General features: G+C 39.6%; 2 protein-coding genes across 5 annotated transcripts; one reads left to right on the forward strand and one right to left on the reverse strand.

The window, feature by feature from the left end:
* Positions 1 to 945: 945 nt before the first annotated feature.
* Positions 946 to 11,200, forward strand: LOC105933080 (cyclin-dependent kinase-like 1). 4 transcript variants are annotated; one of them, XM_021321438.2, is made up of 11 exons: positions 946 to 1,153; positions 1,252 to 1,429; positions 1,606 to 1,794; positions 2,044 to 2,162; positions 3,839 to 3,911; positions 6,814 to 6,904; positions 7,225 to 7,425; positions 9,393 to 9,475; positions 9,560 to 9,616; positions 10,767 to 10,919; positions 11,048 to 11,200. In XM_021321438.2, exons 3-11 carry the CDS (start codon positions 1,627 to 1,629, stop codon positions 11,141 to 11,143), a joined length of 1,041 nt encoding a protein of 346 aa, XP_021177113.1. In that variant the 5' UTR covers positions 946 to 1,153; positions 1,252 to 1,429; positions 1,606 to 1,626; the 3' UTR covers positions 11,144 to 11,200. The 4 variants fall into 4 exon arrangements, with proteins under 4 accessions (XP_021177113.1, XP_036006076.1, XP_021177112.1 ...); XM_036150183.1 differs by having other exon boundaries at positions 963 to 1,153; positions 1,247 to 1,429; positions 2,041 to 2,162; XM_021321437.2 differs by having other exon boundaries at positions 963 to 1,153; positions 2,041 to 2,162.
* A 2,444-nt stretch (positions 11,201 to 13,644) lies between these two features.
* Positions 13,645 to 21,569, reverse strand: LOC105933085 (cytochrome P450 2G1). Its single transcript, XM_012872463.3, has 9 exons — positions 21,005 to 21,569; positions 20,646 to 20,808; positions 20,399 to 20,548; positions 19,246 to 19,406; positions 15,818 to 15,994; positions 15,450 to 15,591; positions 15,185 to 15,372; positions 14,161 to 14,302; positions 13,645 to 14,069 (listed from the first exon to the last, which is right to left on the reverse strand). Exons 1-9 carry the CDS (start codon positions 21,170 to 21,172, stop codon positions 13,888 to 13,890), a joined length of 1,473 nt encoding a protein of 490 aa, XP_012727917.3. The 5' UTR covers positions 21,173 to 21,569; the 3' UTR covers positions 13,645 to 13,887.
* Between the last annotated feature and the right edge of the window lie 947 nt (positions 21,570 to 22,516).

A 22,516-nucleotide genomic window follows, 5' to 3' on the forward strand; every position in this document is an offset into this window, starting at 1 on the left:
GTTTTTCTCATTCAAAACACACAAACTATTTTGAAACCAAGTCTGAATGTTATTTAATTAATCTTAAAATTTTAACTAAAACAAAAGCACAATAAAAAATTCTGAGGCAAATTTACAACATAGGTTGCATATCCTCACATCTCCATATTTTTTAAATAAAACCAAAATTTGCTCTGACTTTGAGGTTAAATGGTTAGCTGTCATTATCCTGAGTGTATTTTGGGTCTTCTGCATCCATTTAATATTTTATTTTTTACTGTTAGTGTATTTGTAGAAGCTGAATTTCTGTGTCCTAATCAGTTCTTTGACTATTTACCTGGTGCTAATTCAATTGAATTCAACTCAAAAAAGCTTTTTTACCCCAAAGGGAAATTAAATTGATGTATACCTCAAGATGAATGGAGATTAATGGAGCAGGAATGTTACAAAGAAGCAGCCAATATAAAAAAATAAAAATTATTAAAAAGATCTAAAATAACTGAAAGATTGATGATTAATTTGAAAGGTTTGTACAATCGATTTAAAGTTCCAAACAGAATGATTAATTCACTGAATAAGTAAAGTTTCTACAGCTAACTGTAGCAAAAGGTTACAACCAACAAAATCAACTGTCCTACTTTTCTAGGAATTAAATAAAATACTAGGAAATTTATATCTATATATAATGTTTCTAAAATACGTGACTTATAGAAGCTATCTAAATTTAATGAAACAAAGCTAAACTGTGTATTTTCCTTGTTTTCTCTAGTACAGAACGTGTGTTTTTCGTTTACATGGTAATTTTTGTGAACCTACAGCCGTTTATTCGAAGCTAAAGCTAAAGCTAACCCCAGTTTAATATCGGTCAACTTGAAATTACATCAGACGATTTTAAGATTGATGATTGATAAACTATGGCTGATAAGTAAACTTATATTTATTAGTACACCACTAAATCAACGGAATATTGTGTATTTCACTGTTAGCTCACTGAAACCGTTGCCCGCTGCTTTGTTTTCTCCATGGTTACGGCGTACGTCGTGCACGTCACGTAGGTGGGCTTTAGTTTACGTAGCTTTATGTGCGTAGCTTACGTAGCTTTGTGTGCGGAGTTTACGAAGCGTCTACGGTGCTCGTGAGCGGTTGCTTTTTCCTCCGAGCGTGTTATTAGAAGGTAAGTTCTCTGTTTATGACCTTTTCCACCTAAACGAAGACCAGAGCCGCCAGCTGAACATTTTCTGTTATTTAAAATGCTTCTAAATGAGAGAACAGATCCCAGATAGGAGAAAAAAAAGAAAAGAAAACAATCCGCAGGTGGTTACCCAGGTGACGCAGTGGAAGCGCAGACAGCAGACCAGAGACAATGACAGCACAGACAGCTGCACATAGCTTTGGGAACTTTTCTCTGGCTTAGAGGATCCTCTGCCGCCCCGAAGGATAATTTCTGAGCGTGAGTACATATGCAATGACATCTTTAACATTTAGAAAATATGTTGTTACGCTGAAAGCCTTTTGGTCAGCGGGGAATTCGTTTTTTTGTTGGAAGCAATCACCGGAGCAGTCACAGTGCATCTGCCATTTAAAACAGTAAAAGAAGCGCGTCTCTTTTCCCTGTTTGCTTCCCAGGTAGAAACGTGACACTGTCCGATGGAGAAGTACGAAAAACTGGCCAAAATCGGAGAGGGCTCCTACGGTGTGGTGTTCAAGTGCAGGCACAGAGACACGGGCCAGGTAGTGGCCATCAAGAAGTTCGTGGAGTCTGAAGATGATCCAGTCATTAAAAAGATTGCACAGCGAGAAACTCGTATGCTGAAGGTGAGACGCATGTCTTCTTAAAATATGAAGTTTTTTTTTCTTTACGTCACACTTGCAGAGGAACACGCTCTTTCATACACTCTTTAAAGCCCTGAAGCGCTTAGGTTTATTCACATTTACTCAAGCACAGTAATCAATGTTTTGACTTTGATAAACGTGTGTAATGTAAATCAATAAGCCATTAACAAATTATGTATCCATCTTCTTTGTTTATTGTTGTTGTTTTTTTACCTGTTGGTCTTACAGCAGCTCAAACATGTGAATTTGGTCAACCTGCTGGAAGTCTTCAGGAGAAAAAGACGACTGCATTTGGTGTTTGAGTTCTGTGAACAAACGGTCCTCAATGAGCTGGATAAGCACCCCCGAGGGTAAGACCTTCTGTTACAACAACATCTGCTAAAGTCCAGGGAGATATATGTTCACTGGACAAGAAAAAGCTTTAAACGTGAATGTTTTTAAGATTACTTATGCACCAATCACACTTTTCTCTGCTCATTCTGATTCCTTTCTTTTCTGACCTGACCTGCCAAATACACTCCTATTATTTTCTGGTAAACAAATCCTAGACTAAAAACATCCAGTTGGCAGCTGAAGCTCCAAGGCATAGCACCCAGCGAGCCTTTTCTATGCACATTAAAGCCGCTACATTTCTGCTCCTGCAGCTGTTTTTTTTAACTGCTTTGGCAGTTTTTCTTCTATGGTTGTTAGGGGTGTCCATTACTGGTGGGAAAATAGGTCAAAATAGTTCAAAAATGGTCAAAAAGAGATATTTTTTGTGAAATATCCAGAGTTATATGAGTTTATATATGAAAAAAGATATTGCCTGGCCAAATATTTCATGTGAGATTGGCTATTCTGGTGAGATATTCAGTTTAAATGAAGATATAAAGATGGAATGCTCAGCCAATATTTTAAAGTTGTTGAAAAGATGTACAAAGTGAACATTTTACAGTGTGGTGAAAAAAAACAGGGGGTTAAAAAAAACAATTATGTAATGATCGCTTTATTATTTAACCCAACAAACTTTAAGTTTACCACAGAATCAGCTGCAACGGTTAAATTTTGCCGGGTGGCCGTCACAAAGTGCTGAAGGTGGCTGGGAGCAAGGCGGCCTGCAAACCTGACTCCTGAATTTTAGCAAAAGTTAGAAAGTTCTCCACCAAATTCTCTTTAACTCTGGCATTCATCTAACAGAAATGACTTTGATAATCCCAAGTGACCTAAACCAGATAGAAAGTTTAGGCAAATTTAATATCAGACTCTGAGGGAAAAAAAAGATTTAGTCTCTCTTTATATCATGCATGTTAATGTTTAGTTTCATCTAAATCAGCAGCAAAAGAATGAATTTTAGCAATGTTTAAAGCAGACCTTTAAAGGGGCTTAGTCATAAGTCATTATGTCTTCAAATATAACAATATACGCCCAGTGTTCCTCCCCACAGTGTTCATTTAGTCCTTTTTGAGCCTGGAAATTATTTTTGCACGGGGTGCGATCAGCATACATAAACACCGTTGTGCCATCTGCCAGCAGTACATATGCACAAAAGTGCTTTCTTTACTAACAAATAAAGCTAAAACAAAGTGTATACCAGAAACAAAATCCAATAAGCTAACAGGGCGCTATAATTTAAAACCTTTGAATGCAACCAGTGAGCTACTGGCTCAGAAATGTGTAAAGTCACAGTATGTGACTAGAGCCCGTTAAAGTATTAGGAAAGTACCTCTCACAGGTTATCATCATAAGATCACGATGGGTCTTCCTTTACACTGAGAACCCAGACAGCTAGCCGAGACTACAAAGACTCGTTGTCTGGGCATTTCTTGCTTTTCCCACAAGGCTTTGCAGCAGAAACTCTAGATGCTCGTGGAAACAAAGGTGCTGCTGCTGTCAGAGATGGCCTAAGGTTACCTGGGTGTCAGAAGGGCTGCGTAAAGCACCCTTGTCTTTTTAACGCTTGAGGTATTAGATAAGACAAATATTACAGGTGAAGCAGTTTAGGTCCTTGTGCAGTGATCTACGTTGTCTTGTCTTTTTCTCTCTGCAGGGTACCTGAGGCTCAGCTGAAAAGTATTGTGTGGCAGACTCTGCAGGCTGTGAACTTCTGCCACAAGCACAAGGTCAGGGGAGATTTCTATACGCTCAAAAACCATTTACATGTCATTAGGGATAATGGTCATCGTCATTGCTACATACAAGGCGTTAGTATGAAGGGTAAAGACCATAGGGCTGTTATTAACATGCATGATGGGAAGTTTTCATCCTAACTTGACTGCTTTGTCAGGGGGAACATTAAAGTCCAATCCCTCAGACCAGGGCCTACGCACAAAAAACCTGCGGCGCAAAGTTTTATGCACAACTCAGGACGTATAAAAATTAATGTGTGAAGTTGTGCAGAAATCCACGCAAACATCTGACCTGCTGTGAAAATGCACAACTTTTTTAATCGACTATAACAAACTGCAAAGTCCTAAAACTGACCCAAATCCGCTGAAATTTAACTCAGTTCTGTTTTATTTAGCTCAAGAAGCACCAAACCTGATGTTTTTTCATGAGTTTAAGCTTTTATTTTGTAAACCCGTCGGCTTTAGTGTGTGGGGAGCAGACCTCCTAATAAAAGTATCTGAGGCGTGCTTACTTCATTACAATGATTTGGTGTACATTGCAATTATCAGCATTAAGCTACAATCGAGCTCAATGCAGCGTCTAGACAGCGGCGTTTGAACTCGATTGAGATTGTTGAGCAAAACAGGTTCAAACTTTTGTTTATTTAGCTTTTTAGGGAGTCACTGATGTCAATCAAGAAGCCGTTGGTTTCCCGTAATTAACTAGAAACATCCCTCAAAGTGTGTAGAGGAAGTCTCTGACAGCCTGAAAGCACCGTTGGTTATGTGGACAGGTGTGTCCAGGTATTCATGGTGCGTTCCGTTTGTCCTTGAAACTCGGGAGTCTCGACCTCCAGGTCGGAAAATGTAACTGGAACGGCTCCTAAAGTCGGTATTGTAAGTTGAAAAGTCGGTGCAGCAGGATGGTACCAGACTTTGGCATTCATGGCGGCTGCTACTCGCAGCAACATTAAGTAAAACCTCATACTCTGACTGTTTGTAGCAGCTCTCTGTGCTGATTTGCAGGTGTATTTAGGGGCGGGGCGGCCCAAAATACACCTGCAGCTTTGCTCAATTCCTCTCAAAACAGGAGGAAACAGGAGGTATGAAGGAAAGTTGTATGGTAACACGTTTACCCATGGTTTTATACAGCTGAAACGTTATTTGTGTGCAGCAAGTTTCAAAATTTCTCACACCTGCTAACTAACTTAACTCAGTATGAAAGCTGCATGAGGCCCCAGATTGGTTTGGTTTGGTTGTGACAGCTTTCATTTTGCCGGATAAACGCCATACATCCTTAACCACCTTCAGTTCTTCTGCCTTGTCTCCAAATACGAATCAAGACTTCCACTACAGTGACTTCTTTCCTGTTTAAAATACAATGTTTTTTTGTTTTTTTATTGAATTGAATTAAATTGTTGTTAAAACTAAAACAGAATCTACATTACCTCTCAACACACCTGTTAAAATGCCAGGTTTTGTCCTGTGAAAGTTTAATAAAAAATATAACACAGACTGCGCGTACGCCCTTAAACTCAAACTGTTAAACTGACATATCATTTAATTTCAGCATTCGGTCTTCTCTGCTAGAAGTCTATCAGGTTAGCAAATCTTCACTTGGTAATATTCACCCCTTCTATTCAGCAAAGGTTCCCAAAATCTATCAGACTCTGTGGACATATGTCGTCCAAAGCCGTCCTCAGATGACCCCACAGATCGTCCATCAGATTTAGTCAATCTGAAACTTACATTTTTTCATTCTGTTGTTGATCTGAATGCATCCTCGCTACGTAAACTGACAAAACACAACCAGTTGCTCGCCCAGCGTTGCCGACTGCATCACTGAGCAATGGAATGACTGCTCTGCACCCTACTCCCTACTCCCTACTCTGCACCTTCTTGTATGAGCCGATGTGACGAGTGAATTTCTCCATTGTGAGATCAATAAAGACTATCTTATCTTATCTTATCTTATGTTGGGTGAAGGAAGAAAGCAATAAGTCTGCTGTGCACCTGCAGACATTTTCTCATAGCATTAATTAAGTAGGGATGCTGAAGATGAATCGGTTTACAGGTTGACAATGCATCTGTCCTCTGTTCAAAGAATGCTGAAACTTTTATAGAGGAAAGGCAAATAAAATCATGCGACAAGGCCAGTAAAAAGTCTGGATCTCAGTCTCACCGGAAGCTTAAGCCAAAAACCGAAACAAACGCGTGTCTTGCGACGCTCCGTCCTGCAACGCTGATCTGTCAGTAGCTGGATGAGAACGTAGGAACTACATGGATGTAGATCATTGTTTTTTTTTTTTATTAATGAAGTCACAAACACGCGAGGATCCATCTCAACCGTTTGAGACAGAACCAAAACTGTTTGGGGCCAAACGCATTGCAGCATTACGGTTTAAGGCGGGACTAAAGCAAGATTAAAGCAGGAGCTGTTTAAATTTACTCACTGTAATTTATTTTCTAGTTTGATATCAAAATACAGCTGAACGTTAACATGGTCTGAAAATACAGTTTCAGGAGAGTCTTTAAAAGAATGAACTATATGTTTTGATGTTGTCTTTATTATCACTAGTAGTAGCATTAATGTTACCGTTAGTATTATCTCTAATTGATAGATTTCACTGCGCTGTATTTCTGTCTTTTTCTTAGTATTACTGCTGTTATTGTTACTGTTGTCGGTGGTGGTTTTATTGTAGTTTAGACAAACAACTATGACCACTTTTATTCCCAGTTATTGTAATAAATATGCAGAATAATGGAATATCTTGGCTGATCTGCTGAGCACTTGTGTTACAGACGCGATAAATCGTCACCATTCCCGCGGTTTTTCCAAACATAATTTATATCATCTGTTCCTGATCTCCAGACCCTGATTTTATTTCTTTATTTTCTGTCTGTCCGTGTGTCTCAGTGCATCCACCGCGACGTAAAGCCGGAGAACATCCTCCTCACCAAAACGGGAGTCATCAAGCTGTGTGACTTTGGCTTCGCCCGCATTCTCAGTAAGGTCCTCCAGGGGTCAGCGTATTTATGTGCATTTAGTGTTAATGCAGCTCCAATGACTTATTCAGCACGGAACACGGAGCGGCTCTGTGTTTGATCGACTGCTCTGCAGAAAAGGCCCATTCATTCAGTCAGTGTGTGTGTCTGTGCAGAGTGTCTGTTTACCCTCCCGCCTCAGGTTTCAGTGTTACGTTACCATACGTCCACATGTCAGCATCCCATGTAATCCCTTCCTCTGCGTTATTTAGTGTGCATTGTTCAGCGTCTTTAGCAAATATTTATGCATACGTGTAGTCTCGGTGTGTCTGTGTTTACCCAGCGGGACCAGAGGATGACTACACAGACTACGTAGCGACCCGCTGGTACCGGGCCCCTGAGCTGCTGGTCGGGGACACTCAGTATGGACCGCCGGTGGACGTCTGGGCTCTGGGCTGCGTCTTCGCTGAGCTGCTAAGCGGCAATCCTCTCTGGCCAGGGAAGTCGGATGTGGACCAACTGTACCTCATCCGGAAAACTTTGGGTACACAGAACAAACCTTTTAAAGTATACAAACCCTCCTTGAACTTCTTCAAATTTGCCACATTAACTTAAAGGAGCAATAATTCATTAACTTAGATAGAAAGAACTTAAAAATATCTTTGTGAAGAACTAAAGGTATCTTCTCAGATGGACTATGGTATGACGTCGTACTCCATCTCTCTGTTCTCCAGTCTTTTGCGCCTTCCGTGTGATCAGCTGCCATTCAGGTCTTAGCCGTCTCCGCCACAGCAGTGTAGCGTTGGAGAAAAATGGCAGAGAGCGTGCCCAGCACAGCAGAACTTTTTCTTGCTAACAGCATTATAAAGTTATGAGTTACTTCTTCACTAGACATGTTCTTCCAAAAGCTTTCTTGCTTTAAATTTACTTTGTTGTGATTTTATGTTGAAAACAGACAAAATTGGAGAAGAAAGCAATTTATGGTTTCCAAAGTTTTTTTTCCAAATCAAAATCTGAATTGTCTGAAGTGCAACTGCAACCCAGAGCTGCAGTTACAACTAGAAATATTTTTGGGCTATGCTTTAGTCTCAGCTTTGCACACCTAGAGACCAAAGATTTTGTCCCCTATCAGGACAAAGCACTTCCTTCCCCTACTCGCCTTCGCTGTGGCTTTATTTCATTAAAAGCGTCCTTTCTGTCCACCGTTTCTGACCAATATCTGTGGTGCCAACACACTGCAAAAACGGATCTAAAACTAAGTAAAATGTTCTTAAAGTTAGTGTATTTGTCCTTGATTTGAGCAGGTAAATAAGATTATCTGCCAATGGAATGAGTATTTTTGCCCCTAAAATGAGATATTTAGACATCCTGCACTTGAAATAAGGTGATGGAGATGAGTTGTTCCTATTTTAAGTGCAAAAATCTTATGCCACTGGCAAATAATCTTATTTACCTGCTCAAATCACAGATTTTCCCACCTAATCGGTGGATCCCAGTCTGGGCTCTGTCTCTATAGACTTTGCATGTTATCCATATGGATTAATTCTGGGTTCTCCGTCTTCCACCTAAACAAAATGACTTCTAAGTTACTTGGTCTCTGTAAACTTTCCCTACGTGAGTTTTTTGTATGTTTTGTCCTGTGTGCCTCTGTGCTGCCCTGTGACGGACGGGCCTGTCCTGAGTGGACCCCGCCTCTCTCACCCACTGACTGCTGTTGATAGGCCCGATCGCCGCCACGACCCTGCATGGATCTAACCTGACTCTGTCAGATAGATTTGCTCCGCATATCCATCTGGAAACCTTCCGTTGAAGTAATTTTGGGAAGGGGCAAAAATACTGGTTAGCTGATTGGCCTATGTTGGTGATAGACGGGCCAAATGAACCAATCAGATCAACGAAGCATATGACGTACTAACAGCGACGACGAAAACACAACCACAAGCTCTTGCCGAAACCAGTCGGGAGAAGAGCAAAAACATCTTTTCCTCCGAGAAAAGCCTCCAGAGCAGTGTTTTGCTCTTCTTTCAGTGAAGAAATACTCTGTAATTCCGATAAAACTTGCTCGATATCCACGCTAACGCTAGTTTCATCGGCTGAAGCCGCCATGTTCTTTAGACTGAACTGTCGCGCTTCTCGTTGCGTCACACCTCAACCCGCCTCAAAGCCAACGCTGATTGGACGTTCGTTTGGTGAACGGCTCCAAATTTTCTTTAACGGAGAGTATCCAGACTGATCTGCGAGTGAAACCTTGAAAGCTCGCGAGATCAGGATGGTCTCACGAGGCTATGGATCTGCAGGATGATGGATATTTGTAGTAAATGTTGAAAAAAAAAATCATTTTGCTGCCTCTTCCCATATATGCACTCCTTTGTGATGCTGTTTGGTATTAATGTGACAAAATATGAAAAATATGAGTGGACAATTCTTACTTTTTTTCTTTGTAAGGCAGTATAAGGTCAGCAGAGGACGACGCCTTTTCCACTAAGTATAAATCTCATTTCGTTACTCCAGGTGACTTGATCCCCCGTCACCAGCAGATTTTCAGATCCAACGTGTTCTTCTCTGGAGTCAGTATTCCTGAACCAGACACAATGGTATGTCTCACCAAGCAAACATGCTCAACTAGAGGTCACAAAGTACGCTTAATCTATTCATAAACTCTGCTTGTTTTGTCCCAGGAACCCTTGGAATGGCGATTCCATGGAGCGTCTCCTCAAGCTCTTCAGGTCATGAAGGTATTCAACATTCATTTATTATAGAAATACATCAAGATTCCCTTGAGATCAGTTGCTGGAGTGCTTTCAGATTGTCCCAGGTTACTTTAGAATCAGCTTTCTGTACCTAAATGGTATTTGGCCGTATTTAAATGTTCACAGGTGTAAAATATCAGTATATAATGTAAATGTATGGGGCCTGTACAGGCAATCAGTACCCTTCTCACTAAAGAGTCAATGTAACACTGTTTCATTTTCTCAATGCTTTTCTATGAATTCTGAATGTCTTGTCTGTCGTGAATCTCTATTTCATCAGTCCAAATCACCAACTATAAAAGGTATAAATGGGTGATTACGATAAGAAATGTTGTTTATCCATATTGTGCTGATTAGTGGTAAGGTGTTTCTGTAAGCTTATTGCACAAATCCGGTGTAGTAAACATGGGCGAGCCCGTTAGTAGGAATTCTCTTTGACTTCTTTCTTTAAACGGGACATATGATGCTTTTTAGTTCTACCTTTTCACCGTGAATTTATTCAGCTGTGGTCTATATAAAGTGGGACTGCAATGCTTTGGTCTGAGTTCCCCGTTTTTACTAATGTTCTGTGGTGCGTCTGAGAGCGACTCGTTTTTGTGCCATCTCTTTAAATATGCACTCCACCCCGCTCGGCCATTTTTGTAGTTTGTAGAGGGACGATACGGTGAACAACCAAACATTTTAACTTATCCACCTGTAGCTTCGGCTTCCTTCAGCTTGGACTAAAAAATAGGTCAAAGAAATAAAAAAAAACAGCGGATCCGTGAAATTGGTAATTCGGACCTCCGTGACTTTGTTTAATTTAGCAGTTTCGCAGTAAACACTGTGACCTAATTGGTCAAAAAATGTCCTCTAGAGGATAGAGGAAACTGAATGGACGGAAAAATATGACCCAAACAGAATGTTAAGGTATCTATAAAGCACCTGGAGAGGCTATATTAAAAATTTTCTACACTCCTAGAGACTCCAAGTACACAGCGAAATGTATTTAGGGGCTAAAAAAAAGAGGATTGTGCATATGTACCCTTTGACGTCAGTGCTCCAAACAGCTAATCTCACTTTAAAATTGTGTCGAGCCGGTAAACACAATGAAAGTCGGTGTTCAGACAGATATTTTGCGGCTTTGCATATATAGTCATGCCTGGTGATGGACCCCTCGCTGCGGCTGTCCTGTGAGGAGCTGCTGGAGCTGCCGTACCTTCAGGACGAGGGAGGAGCCAGCTGGGGCCGGGAAGTGGACCGCCCAGGAAGAAGACACGACAGAGCCTCCCGGCGCAAACAAGCCGGGGTGAGGATGGCACACTGGCAAATATCTTCCCATCAGCAGCCATGTGTTTCCTTATTCTGGTCACTGCTCCCATGATGCAATGCTTCCACTGAAAATGTTCCTTTCTCTGTGTGTTTCCCTCTCTACAGGTCCAGTACCTTCCTCAGCTGCCTCACAGTAACATCTCACCGGCCCCGGATGTCAAGAAGCTAGTAAAGCATAAATACCACCTGCCCAACATTTAAAGTCAAATAACTTCACCTGCAGCCGTTTTAAGTGGAAATAAAACGTTCAGTTTGCTATGCTGTGTGAGCAGTCGCTTCAATGCAACTTCACATGAATTCTTGTGCTGCTGGTGAAAATTTTCACTCATCCAGGTCATGATCGTTCCAAACAAAAAGTTAAAAAACAAAACAACTGGACTTTTTTCTGAAGTTTGAAGACGTTTCGCTTCCCATCCAGAAAGCTATGGCTGAGATAAATGTGACGCCATAGAAAGCTTTCACTTTTGAATTGAGAAATCTTTCTGGATGGGAAGCGAAACATCTTCAAACTTTGTAAAAAAGTCCAGTTGTTGTTTTTCTTTTTTACTTTTTTGGAATATCTGGTGCTGCATTTAAAAAATATATGCACATGTTTTGGGTTTGCTGGCAGTGGTGGAGAAAGACTACTCCATTATAATTTTATTAAAGGTACTTAGTTTTCCTGTTTTCTGGTTATGGTAGAACATCATTTTTATAGTTCTGGTTGTTTTACGCTTCAAATATAAGATGAAAACACCTGCCATGTGCAATTCTGGGAGCATCCCAGAAACAATGCTTTATTGAGCAATAATACACAGAGAGCACATGATTATGTAAATAATTTTTTTAACTTGTTGACACACTGAAGTCTCATAAAAGGTTAAATAAAACCTGCCATAACAGTTAAGCTGGTGGATGTTTAACAGGCCTTCAGTGGACGATGATCCCTGCAGTCTGACCCAGACACTGCTGCTCATCCAGGAGACGGGGACGACGACAAGCAGCAGCAGCCTGACGGCGTGACGCACGGTTTGATGGGATCGCCTCACCTGGACCTCATCGAGTTACACATACATCTCGTTATGCCGCAGCGCCGCGTTACCGCAGGTTTTATGTCCTCAGATGCTTCACGTCTAGACAAAAGATTCACACAGATACCAAATGGGGCTTTTGTATCTGTTTTTATTTTATTTATTGTATGTTTTTAATGGATTCCGATCCAATAAATGCACAATTTTAATTATTTATTTGCCCAGACAAAAACAAACAAAAAAAAAAACATTAAAAACAAAGGCAAGCAGATGATTTAGCACCCCTGTTAAATATGTGTAAAAAGCCTCCAAAACATTGTTTTTATTGCAGCAGTCTCAAATTGGTATTATTAGCTAAACATCCCCTTGAATTTGGTAAGAGTACATCTTCAAAAGGGTGGACATGTTCTGTAAAGGATGCAAACTCACATATGATTGAAAGACAAGCTTTCACTTTTGCCAACCACCTTAGCTGATAAAAGCGGGTCTTTACTAGTGGGCAAAGTTGGCTGTCCGATTTAAAATCACGGTCTAGCTTAAAACCCACATTGGTAACAGCTGGTTGAAAGTTTGTTGGTTCAACAGTAGTGGACTCACAGGGGCCATTTGGTCCAAAAACTCTCGCCTCTGTTTTCTTTTAATTAATAATTGAGAAGTTTGCCAAACTTTAATATTTTGTCAAGCAATCCAAAAGTAAGTTGACTGAAAAGTTAACAGCTGAGATACATGAATAACAGGTTTCTACATAACTCTTATTGTTGTTTTTTTTTTTTTTTTTTTGTTTGTTTCATAGCTGCAAGAAAAATAATCCGTATTCACACACTGCAAAAAGGGAACTAAAAGTAAGTAAATTTTTCTTGAAATTACGTATTTTTCCTTGATTTGAGCAGCTAAATAAGACTCTTTGCCAATGGAATTAGTAGTTTTACCCCTAAAATTAGATAATTAGATATCCTGCACTTCAAATAAGATGATGGAGATTAATTGTTCTTATGTTAAGTGCAAAAATTCTTATTCCATTGGCAAATAGTCTTATTTAGCTGCTCAAATCAAGTAAAAATACACTAATTTGACTTACTTTTAGTTCCCTTTTGCAGAGCATTTATAATCCAAAAAAATAAATAAAAAAATACATGATTTGAAAAGGGAATGGAAAAGAAGCAACCCCCATCTGTAGAGTACTCACCATCTAGACAACTCTACAAGTATTCACAATCAATGCGAACAAAGACAGAAAAAACAAAAACAGGTCCAAACACGCTCCGATCCCACATCTCTCCCTCCAGAACACATCGCCCAGCAAACAAACAAAACTTAAAGGGAGTCAGACAGAGCGTTCCTCTTCATCTGATTAAACTGATCCAAGCTCGGACCGAGCTCGGCATGGATCGGTTTAACAAGGTTTAGTGTAGGGTAGAGGCTTATGTTTAATGTGCTTCATTTCACAGTAACCTGGTTGCAGCAGGAAGAAAGCGTTTTTTGGTAACATTTGAAGTTTCCACCTCAAAGCAAAGGCAGATTAGAGACGCATCAGCTGCCTTCAATTCAGATTTATTCACTGTTCCTTGACCAGTTGTCAGTTATAGGTCATTTCAACCTTTTTAAAAGAAAGAAATAAAACCTATTAACCATCTGGTCCTTCATGGAAAACATGGTGAACATTATGTGTTAAAACACACATTCACACCGAAATTCATTCATTTTGGTATTTATTTTAGCAATTGTATTACAAAAGAGCATTGATATTTACAGAAAGGACAATATATATGAGCAGACAGGACTCAGAACTGCATAGGAATTAATGTTGTTTTATCAATATGATAATCTTGTAACGTCGGATCAACTAGTTAACAAACAGGACTAAGGCATGATAGTGGAATAAAAAAATCAAGCTAAAATAGATCCTTGGAAAAAATAAATTGCGGCTATATCGTTTCACCGAGGTGTTGCAATAACATTGTAACAACGAGGCACGTTGGCAAAGCTGCTGTACTCTGGAATGAGGTTAATACTGTCGGGACCGTCGGGACAAGAAAAGGTGAAGTCCTGCAGGAGCGCCACTAAGAAGATAAAGAGCTCCATACGAGCCAGAGACTCGCCGACACAGGCTCTTTTCCCTGTGAGGACAGACAAACATAAGCAGAAATAAGTTTATTGTGCATGCTAACTGATTTTTTTTTTTTACCAACTGTGTGGTAGCAGTTTTACCTGCAGAAAAAGGAAGGAATGCTGGGTTTTTCTTAAAGTTGCCATTCTGGTCTAGAAAGTGCTGAGGGTTGAAGGAAGAGGGAGCCGACCATTGCTTGTCATCTTTAAGAACCGAGTGCAGCAAGGGTATGATCACTGCTCCCTGCAGACGCATAAAAGTGAAGGGAAGCTAAAATTGGAGAAATGTGATGTCACCTTTTTAATTTTTTTAATAAAGTTTATGAGGAGGAGTGAGCAAAAATTACACCAGAGCAACTCATGAGACTAGTTTCTCCACGCAAGAGACGTCTTCAAGCTGTTCATTATCAAAAAAGGCCTTTTCTACCAATTATTGAGTAAATTAGCGCCATTTCACTAACCTGACTAAGCCAGATGGATTTGCTCCGCATATCCATCTGGAAACCTTCTGTTGAAGTAATTTTAGGAAGGGGCGAAAATACTGGTTAGCTGATTGGCCTATGTTGGTGATAGACGGGCCAAATAAACCAATCAGATCAACGAAGCATATGACGTACTCGTCAACATGCTTCGTCGTCGCTCGTAACAGAGCGACGAAGAAAACACAACCACAAGCCAAGCTACTCTTGCTGCTGCAGGTAAAGGCTCGTTAGCTCAGCAAAGAAATACTCTGTAATTCCGATAAAACTTGCTCGATAGCCACGCTAACGCTAGTTTCATCGGCTGAAGCCGCCATGTTCTTTAGAATGAACTGTCGCGCTTCCCGTTGCGTCACACCTCAACCCGCCTCAAAGCCAACGCTGATTGGACGTTCGTTTGGTGAACGGCTCCAAATTTTCTTTAAACGGAAAGTAGCCAGACTGATCTGCGAGTGAAACCTTGAAAGCTCGCAAGATCAGGATGGTCTCACGAGGCTACCATTTTACTGCATTAACTAAGATCTGGACGTATTTTTAAAACAATTCTTTTTAATGTGTTGATTGTCTGGGTCAACACTGACAGCCTCATTACAATTACATTTACTGAGATAAACCATTTGGTGCTTATCTCTAGGAGTGGAGAGTACCTTAGGGATGGTGTAACCCCTAAAGGAGATGTCCTCCAGAGCGTAGTGAGGGATACTGAAGGGGACGAGGTCCAGAAAACGCTGGACCTCATGAATGACGGCGTCTGAGAACGGGAGGGATTTCCGTTCCTCCATGCGTGGACATCGCTCTCTTCCAATCACAGTGTCAATCTCCTCCTGCATTTTTTCTGGAGAAGCAAAAATGGCCGACAGTTAAACTCTGGTTTTAACAGCCTGTGTAGTTACAGCATCCGTCTACACACACCCTGTATGTTCTGGTGTTTGATCAGCACGTTGAGAGCATATCTGATGGTGGAGCTGGTGGTTTCTGTTCCTGCCAGAAACAAATTCATCACCGTAGCAAACAGGTTATCATAGTGGAACTCAGTGGAGGGATTATCTTTTTCCTGAGAAGAAAACAGGACAAAGATTAAATTAAAAGATATTTAAACAGGAATTATTATTATTATTATCTGTCTTTGGGTCGGAGGTTTAAAATTAAACAAATCCCAACAATCCCTTTAAACGCTGTTCTGATTTACAAAGGAAAGGTTTTGCTTTCCAGTGTATAAAAGTAAAAGTTAATAAAAGTTTTGATTGAATGAAACAAGAAAACCTCATGATTCCCCCAACCTGATGAGCTCGGATGAGGAAGCAGTCAATATAATCTCTCGGTGAGTTGGGATCCAGCGTCTCTTTGTGCTCTTGGATCTTGATCTTGACAAAGTTTTTGATTTCATCAACCCTGCCGAAGACAGTGTGGTGCTGGCCAGGAAGCCGCTCCATGGCCCAGGGGAAGATGTTGTACATCTGTGGAAGTAAAGCAGCGTTTTTGTTTCCCAGAGAAAAAATTATCAAGCATGCTGAAATTCAGCATTAGTAGGAAATGTGAACGTTTTACAGAGTTAGGTGTGCATGTGTGTGATGCACTCATCTACCTGTAGTGAACTTATGGAAGGCTCCGGTCAAGTACTACTACTCAACCACATGAAACGGTCTTGTTTTTCATTAATATTATCTTCATTAGCTTAGACAGCTAATGATTGTAGTGACATGGAGCTAAACCACTTACAGGAGGTAGATGATGAGGAGTAGCAGAAAAAAATGGAACGCCCATGAAGTGGCCTTCAATTTAGCCCCGCCCCCGATGGCAAAACAGTGCCAGCTTGTAGTGACAATGTAGTGAGCTCTGCAGTGACAATGAAAATGTCTGTGGTAAAAATACCAGAAAATACTGCAGCAAAAAATGAGAATTATAAATTTTTACTTTCTAACAATGTTTGACTTTTCAGTGTCTGATTTTTCAATGTCAAATCTCTTTTCAATGTCATTGCAAGGGATTTTTCGATGTTTAATTTTTCAATGTTTGATTTTTCAATGTCAAATCTCTTTTCAATGTCACTGCAAGCCGTCACTGTTTTAGCTCCATAACAAACCTGCTAGTAACCTGCAGAGAAATAAACAGGGAAAGTTTGGAATGGTTTACTTAATGTGTTTTCGCTGTGTTTTCAAAACACATGGAGCTAACGGGCATAGCTACCGCCTGCTTTTTTAAAACAAGCTATGCTGATGTGGTTTTGAGTGTGGGTTTTATGGTTCTAACAAACTTTATTTCCATAAGGGTTTTATACAGTCATAGGATATTAATTTTTGTGTTTTCCGGTCCGCTCATTACGACCAAATGGAGCTTAAGGTCTTTTTAAATTAGCGCCTAATGTCCGCTACTATAGCGCTATTAGCTTCCCGGATAACATTCGTGCTACCACCGAGTCAAGGCAACTACAGTTTGTTTTAAACATAATGCTTGTTTTCCTTTCACACCACCATCGTTGGATAATGCTGTAAGCGTTATTACCGCATTAATATGGAAGATTAATGTCGATTTAATGGTGTTTTGTATAACTTTAGGATTATTCCAACAAGCAACCGATCGCTACAGTGACCTCTAGCTTTCAGGAGGAATAATTGCATTAATAAAAGCAAGTGTCCTAAAGTTACAGATTATACTGAGCAAATCATTCTTTAAAATGTTATTTTTATCAAATATTGTTTTGGTTTAACTCAAGATTTGCATTGTGAATGGGTTGAAACACATGCGAAATGTCGTTCTAAATTAGTTAAACTAATTTAACCTCATTCCATATTCTTAAGCATTGAACATCTTTAACTTAGATCTGCAGTGAACCAGGATTCACTGAATCATTCTGACGATGGTTTTCAACCATTTTATTTTGTCCTTTTGTTTCTTTTGTGTGTAAATAGTTCCTTAGCTTCTTTTTATCTTAATTTTGCTAAGTAGATTTAGCTAAGCTTTACTAGCCTAGTAGAGAGGATTTGTTGATTGAAATAGGGTGTTAATTCAGATAAACAGCATTCTATAGTGATGTTCTCTGGATGTTCATTTATTTCTGGTAATAAATTTGAACATGAAGAGAAGTTGTCACTCATTTATTCTATATGTGTGCAGAGTTTGCTGTTAAGCTTTCTGAACGCCAGTACTCGCATCATTCCTTTAAACTATTGTCCCCATATAAGCTGTTTAATCACTGGACAATACCTAACAGACCGAGAGTTATTTATTAAACTTTAAATAACTTAGAACAGTGTGTAACAATAGCACAACAGTGTTTTTCATTGTTTTTTGCTGGATCCTCCCGTTAACATGCCCATATTTCCAATTACTCTCCCTGTTGACTCTGCCCATGTTCCTTGTCCTGTTTTCCTTGTTAGCTCCCTGTTTTAACTTATTAAACATTATGTCCATCCAACGTTCCTGTCTGCATCTCGGTCCTATTCCTCAACCACAACCTCATGACGCTGTGACTGCTAATGGCATGTTTCTGTATTACTGTCAGCCTCTTGGGAAAGCATCACTGAAGGAGGCGCAGTAATGTCTCGTTATTACTGGTTGTGTTAGTTATTTGACAATACTAGGGAGCAGGGCGACAACACAGAAACATTTTAATCCAAAAAGTAAAAATAAAATAAAAAAATAAAAATCCAGGTCTGACTGAAATCTCCCAACGACATGTTTTGGTTATACCTCTGGCGTACATTAAGATATGTTTGGAAAAAAATAACACAGCACATCATTATAGGAAGAGCAAACCTGCAGTGAAACATGTTAGCAGGACCACAGTGATCTGGGATTACTGATGGATCTGAAAAGCCGGAGCTTGGTAGAGCAGGCACACTGTTAAGATGAGGAAATACGTATGGACTCCCACCAAATAAGACTGAACCCCTTAAGCCCCATTTTAGGGGGGCTTGATCTCTTTAGCAAAGATAACATGCTAGTAGTGGACGAGCTGAGACCTATGCACACTGATCATATGTCCAGATTTTAATCTGAGACTCCTCTATAAAAGTATCTGTTCAAATATATAATAGCATTCCACATTTTCTGTTTCAAGAATAAATTCCAGATTTTAAAAAAAATTGTGCCAAAATGGTACAGTAGGGGTCTAAACATGTATAACTTCTCAATTGCTTGTTGTGTGGACACCAGGTGTAACAACTTGCTACAGGTGTAACCAAGATGTTGTAATTACAATTTATTGGGTTTATTTCCTTCTTTACAGCAAAATTAGGAAGTTGTGTATGTAAACATCTGTTATTTTAGGCAAAATTTATTTTTTGGGCATTTAAATCTCATTTACTCAGAATAATTAACTCTGAAATGTTCATCTCCACATCATCCTCCAGGACCTTTATGGTAGTTGATAACAAGATTAGTAGTTTAGGCATTGTACAGGTTTAGAAATGCCTTATAAAGCACGAGGATGCATTTTTTGGAAAACGGACCCTCGGTCTTAAGGGATTAATCAAAAAATGATTCAACAAAGGTAAGTGTGTGCACACCTGTGATACTGGCTTACATTTTAATGTTCTCCTTTACTAACAGATTTGTTTGTTTTTCAGTTCAACCGTAAGATAATTGTTTAACAGGGGTGTGTACACTAATGAGAGCTAATGTATGTTTTTACAACGTGTATCTCATTGCAAAACAGGTCCAAAAGGAAAGCAAACATTTAAAAAAAAAAAAAAACACACACACTTACCATGCCCATGGGGCTGCTATTGAACCTGATCATCTTAGAAATGAGGCTGAGAAGGTTCACAAACTGCTTGTCTTCGTAGCTGAAGCGCTGGCCAAACACCAGGCAGCAGATTATGTTGGACACGGTGCGGCTCAGAAGGATGGACGGGTCAAAAGGTTCGCCTGGAGGCAAAAAACAAGATTCCGACAGAATCGTTTCACAAAAACTGTTCTCAGAAGGAAAGGGAGAAAAACCTTTTCAGTTATATTCCTCATATGTTTGCTCAAGTTTGAACTGTTCTAACCGCTAAAACCCGTTTTAATGCAGTGTTAATCTTATTTAGCAGTTTTTGGACTTTAAGGGTGTGGCACCAAAAAAACCTGTTTACACCCACAATTGATGTTCTGTTGCATATATCCTTGTGACAAACCAGTCAGGATTAGAACCAATCATTAGCTTATACTGAATTATAATAACTGTCACCAACCTACAACCAGATCTCATTCGTACCATTTATACGTTGGCAGACCGAATCACCGATTTGCTAGTTTGATAAAACTGAAATATATGCCGAGTTGTGGAGTGTTTTTGGTTGATTTTGTGGCAGCACAAAGATTCAATTTGTGTTTCCGATGGTGCTGATCTTGCAGAAATATCTTAAATTATCTTATCTATTTATTTTAATTTCACAATGACTTGTAGCCTTTTAGCTTTGCAGATTTTATGTTTATTTACTCTAAATGTTGAGTTTTAATGAGTAACATATGGCCTTCTAGTTTGAAACCAAACATTCAATTAAAAAAAAAAAAATCCTAGTTTTGAATGAAGCTGTAAGGAATCAACATCGACTGTAAATAAAAAAAAATGAAGTGAAAGAGGTGCAGTGAGCAAATAAACCAAACTTTCCTAAAAAGATGACTTGTTTACTTTGGTTATCCAGACCCAGACCGGAGTACAAACATGACCATGACTATCTTCCTTTTGTGTTTCATGTAATTTTAGCCTGATGCAACTTTATATGCATCTTTTTGAGAGCATTTCAGAGGCCTCTCCCTGCTGAGAAGTAGAATTCCAGTTATGTTGATAAAAGCATGATAACAAGGCAATTTTAAATGCTAAAAAATGTGGAAGTACATGTTTTAAGCTCTCGCTGTGAGGAATGTGGACACCACACCTTTGAATTTGTGTATGCTAGCCCTGAGATGTCTGCTCTCCTCCTGGATCCACTCCTCCATCCCTTTACGGCCCATCCCAAAATCCCGTAACGTGGTCAGACTGAAGCGGCGCAGCTGACGCCAGCGCTCCCCGTTACTGATCCCGAGACCTGTCAAGCAGAAACAGGGCCTTTGAATACGCAAAGAGAACGATACAACTATTAACACAAAAAAATAAAATAAATAAAGTTAGACTGAAGTGGTTACCGAATCCATTAGTGACTTTGTGAAAAAATGGCACAGGAGCTCTGCCTGTGAAGTCATCTGCTTGGTCCACCAAGGCTTCCTTCACGGCATCGTATCCAACCAGAACAACGACCCGCTGCCAGCTCAGGTATAAGGTCATCACAGGACCATAGAGCTTACTGAACTAAACGTAAAAACAAAAAGGAGCATTTAAGCATTTACATATTTTGCAAAGAAAAGAAAAGCATTGGAACTCCACATGTAATCTGATTTTTTTCTGTGCAAAAAGTCAACTAAAAAACAACAACCTTGAACCTCCCTTAGAATGAGCTGCAATGACTAGTTATGAAAATGCAAATGAATGCAATTCCCCAACTCACCTCTAGGAAACTTTTAAAAGGCGCATTCTTGTCTATTTGAGGCAGGTTTCCTATGAGAGGAAAGGGATTGGGTCCTGGTGGCAGACGGTACTTCTGGTGGCTTTTAACAGAGAAGAACCAAACCAGACCTATCAGGGCTGCCAGGAGCAGCGTAGTATAAAACTCCATAATGCTCTCCACAGCTGGCAGGCTTCTCTCTGTTCTGCAGCAATCTCTGCGCTGTCTGGCTCCCTGTGGAGGATTTATTTATGTGTGAAGGAGCTGGGCGCGGTGACGCCCATGTGATCTGACAGACTGGACCTTAACCTGTTTACCAGTGAAAAACTTCAGGAAGTTTGCAGGAAGAAACATGCTCAAAGAACCAGCTTACCAAAACAAAAGAACAGCTTACAAAACCAGAAAAAACATACAGTTCTCCGTCACAAATTATTAAATTTGGAGAGATTTTTGTTACATTTCCAACTAATAAATAATCCAAAAGTTCAAAGCTAAATGTGTTGGGGTTTGAGGCCAGCTCAAACTTACGGAAAGTTCATTTCTATCCAAATAAGACTAGTTAATAAAACAAACTTTCTTCTATTCAACTGAATACAATTCGGTTTTATTTATATAGCACCAATTCACAGCATGTCATCTGAAACAAACAACACAGTTTTCTTTCTAGGTGTGAGGATGATCGAGGGCGTTAAGGGACCATCTATAAAGTGCAACACTTTGCTCAAAGAATAAAATAAAATCAAATAAAGTAAAAGTAGTTACCTTTAACCTGGTGGCATGATAGTCCATCTGAGGACATTTCCATTGATGCGTTCAGCTACTTCAATCCCAAACAGTATTCCTGAGTCATTTTAAAGTCATTTTTAATTCTCAGAGCCATATCATGAAGTACATTTTCTGTAAGTTAACTGCTAAAATGTCTTCAAGATGGAAAAGTGTTAAACATATCAGTTACATTAGTTAAAAGTTTAAGTAGAGTGGAGAATTTTGACTGACAGCAAGGTGCCCAGGTACTGCAAACATCCCCAGTTATCACCCCTCCACCACCATGCTTGACTGTTAGCATGGGGTTGTTGTTTGAACATGCTGTGTTTATTTTTCTACTAATATCTCTACTTTATTGCTCTCAACTTCAAAGCACAATGTTTCAGAGGTTCTATATTTGGATGGATCTTTATAAACTCATATATGGTACCATAGTCTGTCGAGAGAGAAGAAGCTTTTTCTTTTTGCTTTACTGGCATAAACTTTAACATTTGAGTTCCTCAGTCGTGGCAAAGTACTATCATCTGTCGTATTTCACACTTCTTTGTTGATGATGGTTGGTAGTTAAAAAAGAAATGAAACCAAATCACTTGGTAACTGATACAACCACAATTAGCAGCAATACCACTTAGGAGTTGTTTACTGCTTGATTGCCAGAGAAATTTCTACTTCTCTAAAATTAATCCAATTTAGTGATGGACACCACAGTTCTTTTCAGTGTAGTAATATACTAGAATCAGTGCAATAAAA

The sequence above is a fragment of the Fundulus heteroclitus genome, chromosome 18, assembly GCF_011125445.2.
Source record: "Fundulus heteroclitus isolate FHET01 chromosome 18, MU-UCD_Fhet_4.1, whole genome shotgun sequence".
In the NCBI taxonomy this organism is placed as follows: domain Eukaryota; kingdom Metazoa; phylum Chordata; class Actinopteri; order Cyprinodontiformes; family Fundulidae; genus Fundulus; species Fundulus heteroclitus.

What these genes read in the sequence shown, in the direction of transcription:
- LOC105933080 (XM_036150183.1), top strand. Translation starts at nt 1,627, where the DNA reads ATGGAGAAGTACGAAAAACTGGCCAAAATCGGAGAGGGCTCCTACGGT. An exon ending in CTGGATAAGCACCCCCGAGG is followed by an intron (nt 2,163 to 3,838) that starts GTAAGACCTTCT and finishes TTCTCTCTGCAG; the next exon opens with GGTACCTGAGGCTCAGCTGA. An exon ending in CCCGGCGCAAACAAGCCGGG is followed by an intron (nt 10,920 to 11,047) that starts GTGAGGATGGCA and finishes CCCTCTCTACAG; the next exon opens with GTCCAGTACCTTCCTCAGCT.
- LOC105933085 (XM_012872463.3), bottom strand. Translation starts at nt 21,172, where the DNA reads ATGGAGTTTTATACTACGCTGCTCCTGGCAGCCCTGATAGGTCTGGTT. An exon ending in CTTTTAAAAGTTTCCTAGAG is followed by an intron (nt 20,809 to 21,004) that starts GTGAGTTGGGGA and finishes TTTTACGTTTAG; the next exon opens with TTCAGTAAGCTCTATGGTCC. An exon ending in ATTCCTTCCTTTTTCTGCAG is followed by an intron (nt 14,070 to 14,160) that starts GTAAAACTGCTA and finishes CTGTCCTCACAG; the next exon opens with GGAAAAGAGCCTGTGTCGGC.